Below are 12,034 nucleotides of genomic sequence, written 5' to 3' on the forward strand. Positions count from 1 at the left end.
GGGATGCCCACTCTTCCATGGCACCTGGTCCTACATCCAATTTTTTTAGAGATCCGTGTTTGTTCTGCTCTTGTTTTGTATTTTTCTCTTGGACTTTTGATTTTGTATATATTTGTTTTTGTATTTGTCAGAACTCTATATTTAAAAGGAAACAGTATATTTTTCTTGGAATTTTTTTAAGAAACGACCACTGAACACTAATAAAAAAAATTAAACGATAATATTTTATATATTTCTAGACTGTAGTATGTCAAAATATATAAAGTAACTAGATACGATCTCGTTACGAGTAGATCTTCCGTTCAATTTTTACGATTAAATATCAATGAATTTCAGAATTCCTCCTCAACCACTCCCTTTCAGATAATGTATACAATTGTCATTATCCTTTAAATTGCTTAACAAAGAGTTTTGCTTTTTCACATACAGCACATTACAAATTTAAGATTTTAGTTTCCTAAAATCCCTAATTACGTCATCAATGGGTTTGGAAATGAGTTTTACAAACTGATATTGTTATGATCAACTTTGTTTCTAAAATGCATTAAAAAAACTTGATCGTTTTTAAGGTATGTGCAATAGACTTTACGAGTGTCTTGACCTTTAATTTAAGGGGCCAGCCATTATTTCTTGAGTTCATTTGAAAGGTCTTACATATAATAACATTGTTTGTTCTTACACCTATCTAAAATTGTTGATCATTTTTGAGATACAAATGATTGAATATTTTAGGGGCCAGCCCTCTGGATCCTTAATGGGCACAGGCATTGGTGTTTTTATTAATGGAATCGTTTACAATGCTTAACAAAATATGTCTCCTTCTCTAGATATATTGCGTCCAAGTTTATGTACTTTGGTCCCTAAAAATCCCTAATTACGTAATAAATGGGCGTGGCAATGATTTTACCTGCTAAATATTGTAACGATCAACAACTTTGCTTTTTTAATGCATTACAAAATCTTTATCGTTTTAAAGTTATTTGTAAAAGAGTTTACGAGTGTCTTGGCCCCTAATTAAAGGAGCCAGTCCCTATTTCTTAATTTTGTTGGAAGGAACTTTTGATTCTCTACCTCTTTTATAATATATGTCTTTACAAAATATCAACTCATAAAAAGATACAGATCAAAACGTATGAAAATTTTGATTCGAAATTCGTACCCAATTTCCGAGCCTAGGCGAGCTCAGAGAAATGGCGCCAGTGGCACCAAAAAACTACATTCTGCACACCTTCGAACTATAGTCTACCTATCCTGAAAATTTCATATTCATATCTCTAATAGTCTTTGGGTTTATTTCTGCACAAAATTGGTCGTGAAAACTTACAAAATCGGCCGTAAATCGGAACCGGAAGTGACGATCTCAAAATTTCAAAAAAATTCTAGATTTATGACCTCTGTGTTGCAACCACTATTGAAATTTATCTCAATAGTGGTTTTATTTCAAAAGTGGTTGCAACACCTCTGGCAATCATCTGTGAAAAAATGGTAGATATCGGCCGAAAAGTTTTCGAGATATCGCGTGCACAAAATTTGTGGAAAAGAAAATAAGAAGAAGAAGAAGAAGAAGAAGAAACAGTACGAAAACAATAAGGTCCGTTGGAAACGGAAGACTTTAAATAAGGCAATAAAAGTTTGAATTATAACAACTGAGGATTCTATTACGAAAGCCTATAGTTACCTATGCTTGTTGTGTTATAACTCATTCACTGTCTTACCTTTTAATGTCTTATCAATATTGAAAGTATAATCATGACCTCTTCGTCATGCAATGCATGCGCGTAAGTGGGTTCTGAAGTTATTTATTTATTCATAACACAACTCGTATGAATCATCAAAAAATGATTTTATTGGTATTATTAACATCTTTCTTACGATTTCTCAACGATTTATACAACCAATTTCTTACTTGTTATTGAAAGTCTAAAAAATTATTTTGTTAAAAAGCCATTCTGATTGCACAAGTACTTTGAAGTTGACATTAAAAGGAAGCTGTAATTTTAGATAGACACCATCTATGTAGCTTTTGGAGACCAGGTCTTCCAACAATCAGTAGGAATTTCCATGGGCACAAATTGTGCTCCTCGTTTGGCTGACTTATTTTTATATTCATAAGAAACAGAAACTATTCAAAAGCTTGTGCAAGAAAATAATAAAACACTCACTGTGACCATATCCTGACATTTAAATATTTTAATCATGTTTTATTCATTAACAACAGTTACTTTCACTCTAATATTAAATTTGTATATCCCAGTAAACTTGAAATGAAAAGATACCGCATATTGTGAGACATTAAGATATTTAAGACGTTAGCGGTAACCTAACAAAAAAAACCTATAAAATCAACAGAATGATTTTCATCTTTTCTTTCATCATCAATTTCCCTTACTTACGAAGCAATACAATATCATCACCTGCTTATGGGGTTTATGTCTCTCAGCATATTCGTTATGCAAGAGCATGCTCTACATGTGAACAATTTCTTAAACGAGGTAAACTGCTATTTAACAAGTTGTTGAAACAAGAATATCAAGAATTCAAGAATCTCGATTAAAATCATCTTTACGGAAGTTCTATGGTCGATATAATGACCTTGTCAGCAAGTACAATGTTTTATTAAGACACATGCTGACTGACATTTTTCATAATTGTTAAACGATTCTTTATACATCCGACTGACTATGGTTTCTCCCATTTCTATGATATTGAATATAAGCACACGGCGGGTGCGACCGATCGGCAGGGGATGCTAACTCCTCCTAGGCACATGATCCCACCTCCTGTGTTTGCTCAAGGTTTTTATTTTGACCACCACTAACAAACCAAGTCATCAACGTTTTATATTTTCCCTATTATGACATTTACCTCGATCATAACATGTCTAATTGTGACGATGAGCCAGGCGGGTGCAATCGGCCAACAGGGAATGCTTACTCTTCCTCGGCGCCTGATCCCACCTCTATCTTTTTAGAGGTTCGTGTTGCTCTGCTTTATTACATGTATATTTATGAATATTCAATGTGTTTACGTTGTTTTAAAATGATATAAATTTTTATAATCATAATGTCTATAAAAAGTTTGATAGTTTTGCAAAAATTGAATAGCAAAACTTTCATTTTTATTTATATATTATTAAATTATTTCACAGAACCAAATTTATTCAACCTTTTGTCAGAACATTTCATGCATTAAACTTAATCAGAAAATTTCAACGAATGTTCCTGAAACAAAAAAAAAAAGAAATTGATTTAAAAGTGGAATTTGAGACTGGAAGAACTAATTAAAAGTAGCCATGAGTGAAACATTTGACAAGATTAATGCAGACAAAATGAAAAAATATTGAATTTGAAATCGAGTTTGACTGATGTTAAATTCATAAGCAGATTATTTGCATCCATAACGTTAAAAACACACAATCGCTTATCATATCAATAATAAAAAATCATTTATGAATTATATAAACTGTTGTAATGCTTTAATATAGAGATTTAAACAATTATTTTATTTTCATTATAATTGTTATGTACAAATTAATTCTATGAAGTAAAGATATGTTTAATATTGATCGATTGCGAATCCGTTTATATATTTTACCACCCCATAACAACAGAAAACTTTTTGGAAATTACTCCATGAGGCAAAAAAGTAAAACCTGGATATTTAGTACATCAGGCTGAACTTTTTTACATCATCATTGTTTTTCAGATTCTCACAAGTCTACAAGAAAAGGCCCATGGGCCACATCGCTTACCTGACGAACAATAGGTATGATAAAATCAGCTTAATGGAGTCATAATACAAACTATTTGGACAATGTACAATGATACATAGATCCTGTATAAATAAATATCCCACTGGATATTCTTATGTTTATAATCATTAGTCCCTTTTCTAAAAGGATGATTTTATAGTCATATCACATGTTGAGTATTGCAGTTCTCAAAAAGATCCTGAACAATTGTTTATATATGGGATATAAACCTACATCAAACTCTGAACCTTCTGTGAGGCCGAAGAATTGTCATGGGGCCAAAGTCTTAACAATTATAAATAATTCTGAGAAGAAGATTTTTAAAGACTTACTCTACATATTCCTATGTAAAACTTTGATCCCCCCCCCATTGTGGCCCCACTCTACTCCAGGAGGTGTCATTATTTTCACAATTTTGAAAATACATTACCTTAGGGCGCTTCCACACAAATTTCTGCTTTTCTGGCTGATTAGTTTCTGAGAAGAAGATTTTTAAAGATTGACTCTATAAATTCCTATGTAAAACTTCGACACTCCCCCCCCCCCCCCATTGTGGCCCCACCCTACCCTAGGGATCATGATTTACACAACTGTGAATCTACACCACCTGGGGAAGCTTCCACACGAATTTCAGCTTTCCTGGCTGATTAGTGTTTTAGTAAAAGATTTTTAAAGATTTACTCTATATATTCCTATGTAAAACTTTGATCCCCCATTGTGGCCCCACCCTATCCCCTGGGGATCAAGATTTTCACATCTTAGAATCAACAATACATGAGGATGCTCCCACACAAGTTTCAGCTTTCCTTGCTGATTAGTTTATGACAAGAAGATTTTTAAAGATTTACCTCATATAATCCTATGTTAAACTTTGACCCCCCATTGTGGCCCCAACTTACCCCAAAGGGTCATGATTTTCACAACTTTGAATATACACTACCTGATGATGCTTTTTCACAAATTTCAGCTTTCCTGGCTGTTTAGTTTCTAAGAAGATGATTTTTAAAGATTTTCTCTATATAGTCCTATGTAAAACTTCGACACCCCCATTGGGGCCTACCTGAGGATTCTTCCACACAAGTTTCAGCTTTCCTGACTGATTTGTTTCTGAGAAGAAGATTTTCAAATATTTACCCTATATATTTCTGTGGTAGAGTCAAGTATATGGCATTCCTACTAGCTCTAGCTAGTGGGTAAGCCTTTTAGCTCGATCGGTAGAGTGCTGGACTGCCGTGCCAGAGGACCCGGGTTCAAACCCCAGCAGAGGCAATAAGTGAATCTCTTACATTTGGCGCCCACGTTGGGACCTGGGTCTTCTCTGGCGGGTGAAAGAGATTGTCTCTAGTACTTCGCCCCATAGGTGCTGGCACTCCAGGAGAGTCGGGACGCCCCTTTCCTTAGAGGGGGACAAGTGGCAGAGTAAAGTATATGGCATTCTTACTAGCTCTAGCTAGTGGGTTAACCCTTTAGCTCGATCGGTAGAGTGCTGGACTGGCGTGCCAGAAGACCCGGGTTCAAACCCCAGCAGAGGCAATAAGTGTCTCTGTTACATTTCTATGCAAAACATTGACCCCCCATTGTGGCCCCATCCTTTCCCCAGGGATCATGATTTTCACAACTTTGATTCTACACTACCTGAGGATGCTTCCACACAAGTTTCAGCTTTCCTGGCTGATTAGTTTTTTAGAAGAAGATTTTTTGAGATTTACCATATATATTCTTTTGTAAAACTTTGACCCCCCGATTGTGACCCCACCCTACCCCCATGGCTTATGATTTTCATAATTTTGAATGTACCATATCTTAGGATGCTTCTACACAATTTTCAGCCTTCCTGGTCCATGAGTTAATGAGAAGAAGATTTCTATAGATTTACTCTATATATTCATATGTAAAACGTCGACCCCCCCCCCATTGTGGCCCCACCCTACCCCTGGGGATCATGATTTACACAACTTTGATTCTACCTTACCTGAGGATGCTTCCACACAAGTTTCAGCTTTCCCAGCCTAATGGTTTTTTAGAAGATTTTCTATATTTTCTCAAAATTTTTCAATAATTTCTAATTACCTCCCTTTGAAAAAGGGCATGGTCCTTAATTTTCACAACTTTGAATACCCTTTGCCTAAGAATGATTTGTGCCAAGTTTGGTTGAATTTAGCCCAGTAGTTCTTGAGAAGATGTTGCAAAATGTGAAAAGTTTACAGACAGACAGACGGACAGACAGACGACAGACTAAATGTGATCAGAAAAGCTCACTTGATCTTGCAGCTCAGGTGAGCTAAAACGAAATCAATATGTATAAATATTTAATTATTCATGCGTAGACAAAGCGTTCAACAATATCTAATTGTGATTTGGTTGTCGACTGCTAAATGAAATTTTCTTTAAAATATTTTATACATTGATAATCACGGTAATAACAACTTTACACAATGGTGAAAGCCAATATGGATTGATTTACCCTTTTTTCTAAATGATATATATATATATATATATATATATATATATATATATATATATATATATATATATATATATATATATATATAGAGAGAGAGAGAGAGAGAGAGAGAGAGAGAGAGAGAGAGAGAGAGAGAGAGAGAGAGAGAGAGAGAGAGAGAGAGAGAGAGAGAGAGAGAGAGAGAGAGAGAGAGAGATTCATGTATAAGTTAAGAAGTTAACTTACCTGACGCAAAAACTTTTTATGATCTGTAGTTGTTTGACGATCGTCTATCTCTTTTTCCTCTTAAGCAAAACTGGGCCAAATTTAACTTAACATGGGATAGAATATCCTTATGGATAGGGAAAAATGTTTACAATAAAGAAAAATAGGATATTTTTTTAGGTGAAGTTTATGACTAGAATGCATGAAATTCCTTAATCTGCTTTTTAACAAACACCGCACCAGATAAGTCCAAAACTCAATCCAAAACATCTACATATATGTATGGTGTAGATGCTATGTTGTTTAAAGTTTGACTCCTGGGACAATACTTGCGCAACGGAGGGGTACAAAGTGCAATTAAGGATTACAAAAACTAAAATCTTCTGGTAAGAAATGGTATGATTTGATGAATTTCTGTGTTAGAATCCTGATATATGAAACATTTTAAAATTATTCCAATTGAAATCCACTGACGAATAATGGAGCCCCAAAAGGGATACAAAATTCAACATTGAAATATATAGGAAAAATAGCCTCTCTAATCGCAATGCTACATTGTTTCATACTACTATGCAACCGCTTTAAATGTATACGAATATATTGAATATGTTTGGTCAAAGTCTAACTTAAAGATAAAATCATCATCTGAATACCGTGGAATCATTACAATTCGTGGTGGCTCAATTTTTGTGGTATTTGTGGGTAGCCCTCCCCCACTAATTTTAATCCTCAACGAATACAATTAAAGAAAGAGATATGGGACAGTAACCGTTCCACGAAATTAATCCCCAAGAATGACAAAAAAATTAACAGTCCACGAAAATTGGCCCCCGTGAATTAAAATGATTCCACAATTAAACGTTGACGTTATAGAGCCAAACTAATGATCTTAAGTCTCATCTAAAACAAACAACCTATTGAGCTACTCAGATATTCAAAATTTACTCGAAAATTGTCGCTTTCCTATGAAATTATCTTTTTTTTTTTTTAAAAAAGATACCTGTTTTAAGTTTAGTCGTTATACCATGAATGAATCCAAAGAAATGATAAAATATCCAAACGATTTAATTCTGCCTTTGCATCCATTAGAACTCACAATACATATCTGCATATACTTTAAATGTTGACATAACACAATAAAGGACATGTATCTAAGGAAATACGAAACAAATTTGTTCCCCTACACGTCTCCGTATTTATATGAATAAGTAGGGAAAAAAAAATTATTTCAGACAAACTCGCCACGTCAAAATTAGTGTTGTGTTATATACAGCATTGCGTAAAATAGAAAAATGGATGGCGTAGATGTTTACGACCTGGAATATCCAACTTATGAAGGAGTCAGGTTAGCCAAAGTTGAACCACTTCTTAGAGATGCTGGAAAAGTGATAAATGATATTCAAGATTTAAAGCTTGGTCCGGAAGCAGTTATTCTGGCTACGTTTCCTAGATCAGGTAAGCCAAATTTAATAATATGTCCATTCTACTCTAAGGTGGCTGGATTGTCGATATATTAACCTTCCGATCGGCCTAGAATTTTAAGATATGATTTGTTCAGCTATTAATTATTTTTAAAACGAAAGAAATCTACCTAATAAACCCTTTAAATTTGGGTAATTTTTATATGTTTATATATAGTTTTTGTTCTAAAGGAGATATTTTAAATTATACATATACTGATAAACATCTGAAGTGTTAGGAAGGCTTAATGGTCGTGGCCATTTTTAGACTGTTATACCGATAAACATCTGAAGTGTTAGGAAGGCTTTATGGTCGTGGCCATTTTTAGACTGTCTAGACAACAAGCAATTGTGATATGGGATAGTATTTCATGTACGTTTCATGTGTTATGAAATCCAAGTGATGTCATATAATTTTAAAACATATGCAACATATTGATATAAAGTAGCAACTCTTGAAGCGTGTTAGGCTTCAATAATCAAGTAATGTATATTAAAATTGTATTAAATTGATCGAATTTTGTCGTGGTGTTCAAATCCAATTAAGACCGAAGAGCTTGATGATAGATTTAATTACTCCGACAATATCTGATTATTACATAATACTTAGAGATGATTTCTAAGAACATATATTTACAATGTATATATTTTCAACAAACGTTCGATTTAATATTAAAATGGTCATTAATAAAATAAACTATACATTAAAAAATCGAGTTCGTAGTGTTATCACAGACAAAGGCAGTGTAAATGTAAATATTTTTCAATGCACATTACAGAACCGCTGACGGTACTAAAAAAATTAATTTCAAATTACACAATACATTTCAACATACACATATAAAGTCACCTTAACTCAAAGTCTGGGTTTTTTTTACCAAAAAAAAAAATTGAGTCCATATTTATTTAACAATGAAAAAAATCAATATCATACTAGTATTTTTTCAAATTAAAACTTTAAAAAAATTTTATTTGGGAAAATTATATGTTACACAAATGTGGATTTGTATCCGGAACAGCAGATATTTGGTTAATTTTTTTATCTTCTGCTTTAAAAACTGTGCTAATATATATTACAAAAAATTCGGGTGTTTTGCAATTTTCAGTTTTAAGAAACTTAAAACATATGCCTTCCTTTTCATTCTTTTTCTTCTTTATCTTAACTTTGTCCGGGTCGGACTTTAAGACTTCAAACTTGATATGATACTGAGAAGGAAACCACGTCTCTTAAATGTTTAGATAATAAATATAATATTTTATTTAAAATATTTAACTTGTCCTATTTTTTATCTCAAGGTCAATTGTTTAATGAAAATATTGTCTGGACCATTTATAAAAAAAAGTTGTTGGGTCACTAATCTACTTCTCTTCCAATTCAAAGAAGTTAAAGCACTTGAAATTGAGTACAACATTTTCATTTATTAATATAGATTGTGATAAATTTATAACAAATATATTTCAAAAGGCTTTTTTAAAAAGCCCAATTAGATTCAAAGCTTTAACATTGTAGGAACACACTGGGTGTACGAAATTACTCATATGTTGCTTACGGGGAATGCAAACTACAATACAGTTTCTAGAGAGGCCACTTTCTTGGAAGGGTTGCCAGACCTTGGCCCTCTACAGTTTTATAATCATATCGTCAGCACACACCTTCAATTCAAGTGGCTACCAAAACAGCACGTAGAGAGAGGTGGCAAAATCATATACGTCATACGAAATCCTAAAGATGTTGCGGTTTCGTTCTTTGAAGTGTTGCGCTCGAGAAGAAACATTTGAATATTTTTTATCTGAATTTTTTTTGGGGAAAAGTGAGTATTTATCAATCAATCGTTTTAACGACTCTCTCTCTTTCTTTCTCTCTCTCTCTCTCTCTCTCTCTCTCTCTCTCTCTCTCTCTCTCTCTCTCTCTCTCTCTCTCTCTCTCTCTCTCTCTCTCTATGAGCGCAGAATAGTTCTGACTTTACAATATAATATCGTAGTGCTATTTGCTATATGATGAGAAAAATCTACAGGAAATGCCACGATCGATTATTATTTAAATAATCTTGATTGAAACCAAGATAAAATGAGTCAATTCTTTGGATGCTTTCCTATCATCTTAAGAATTAATTTAAGTATTTCTTTAACCTTGAGGGGAAAATAGGAATAAAATGTATTGAGAAGGAAATAAGTACAATTTTTACAGTTTTTTATGTGCTATAATCTTATCAAAGAACAAACTCTTTTTATAAGAATTTAGAAGATTCTGATTAAAAAAAAACACGTTTAAAGAAGAATTTATTCATGAGTTTAAAAGTTTTTCATCACCATAAACTTTTTAACATATACTTGATTGCTACGTATTCAAAACTAGAGCCATTAACCCAGGGTGATTAAGGAATGTTATCACGCAACTAAAGAAGTAACTAGTTATATCCAGAAAGCTTTTAACGACGGATCATTGTTGAATGCGAATTCGGGACTTTGTCATCATATAATATGGTTTTCTTGATATTTAGGGGCAATTTATGGGGGTTGGTTTCAATACAACCAAGCTTTCATTAGAGAGGCAAAGGCACGAAAAGACCAAATCATCATGTTGCAATACGAAACATTGAAAAACGTAAGTGTGTTACTGTTGGCAAGAACAGAATTTTACGTTCTTTTTATTCTAAATTCTAAGGAAAAATTAGATATTAATATGTTTTTAGAATTTCCGTCCTAATTGATTTGATTTAAAAGATATTAATAACTTTGCATTGTTTGATATTCACAAAGCTTAATTTTGTAACTCTGTTGCTTAGCTAAAATTTGAACTCCAGTCAAATATGATTGAAAATCACAAAATTTAGAAGCAAACCAATGTATAATATGCAAATTTAAATTCAGCAAAAAAACAAACAACAGCAACAAAACATTAGCTTTGTTCACATGACAACTTACAGAGCTTTGTGTTTTACCGCTGACATTTAAATCTTAGTTAAGCAGGTAAAAGCTAAAAGTAAAAACATAGAAAATGTGAAGAATTTTGTCATGTTTTACTCAAATGTACACATACATACATATTGAAAAGAACATTTCAAATAGAACACACTAAAGGAACTAAAACGATTAGCGGAGTTCTTAGAAGTGAAAATAGCTGACCCATTATTGAAAGAAATAGCAGAGAAGTGTCAATTTGACAACTTAAAGACAGCTGATAAAAGCGTGCGAAATGATGAAGCATTGTCCAAGATCATGCGAGCTGTGAGTCTTAATGAACATCCTACCATTTATAGGAAAGGTAACTAAGAATACTTTAATAAATGTGTAAGGTTAGTTTGAAAATTTATTCTACAGCTTACTTATTTGTTCAATTTCAAATATATAAAACCTTTATAATAGTTTTGCTTTATTTAACCAATCAAAAGATTATTCAATATTCATCATTAGATATATGAAACATTTTTGGAAAAAATTACCATTGGTTTAAATACAAAAATCAAAATATGAAATTTATTACTTTAAAACACTGTCAATATTGAAGGAATGATACATTAAAAGGAATTTTATTTTAGGTGAAATTGGAGACTGGAAAAATTATTTCACAGTAGCGATGAGTGAAGCATTTGACAAAGCAAATGCAGACAATATGGACGATATTGGATTGGAATTCGAATTTGAGTAGAGTACAAATCAGAAATTGATATATGTATCATATTTATGCATTATCATTCAACTCTTAGTGAACAAGATTTATCTAAATATCTATTGTTTATATTCAATGAAATAAAAAAAAATATTTTGCTTGGAATTGTGTCATAAACCGATGGTTTTTATTACACAAGAAAATAAAGACTATTTAGGCCATTTACATTTCAAGAATTGATGTCCTCCAACGGCTATAAAAAATATTTAAGATTCCAGGGTTTTTTTTCTAAAATAGAATTTCATTCTCTCTTCTAAGAATATCTATATATTAAAGGTACCTCTTTTTATGAAAAAAAAAAAGCGTTCAACAATATCTAATTGTGATTTGGTTGTCGACTGCTAAATGAAAATTTTCTTTAAAATATTTTATACATTGATAATCACGGTAATAACAACTTTACACAATGGTGAGAGCCAATATGGATTGATTTACCCTTTTTTCTAAATTATATATATATATATATATATAGAGAGAGAGAGAGA

At 32.5% G+C, this 12,034-nt stretch overlaps 1 protein-coding gene across 1 annotated transcript; it reads left to right on the forward strand.

The window, feature by feature from the left end:
• Positions 1-7,614: 7,614 nt before the first annotated feature.
• LOC136270985 (sulfotransferase 1C4-like) lies at positions 7,615-11,710 on the forward strand. The gene is made up of 4 exons (XM_066070035.1): positions 7,615-7,874; positions 9,390-9,640; positions 10,949-11,144; positions 11,419-11,710. Exons 1-4 carry the CDS (start codon positions 7,712-7,714, stop codon positions 11,526-11,528), a joined length of 720 nt encoding a protein of 239 aa, XP_065926107.1. The 5' UTR covers positions 7,615-7,711; the 3' UTR covers positions 11,529-11,710.
• The last annotated feature ends 324 nt before the right edge of the window (positions 11,711-12,034 follow it).

This window comes from Magallana gigas, chromosome 8 (assembly GCF_963853765.1).
Source record: "Magallana gigas chromosome 8, xbMagGiga1.1, whole genome shotgun sequence".
Taxonomy (NCBI): Eukaryota; Metazoa; Mollusca; class Bivalvia; order Ostreida; family Ostreidae; genus Magallana; species Magallana gigas.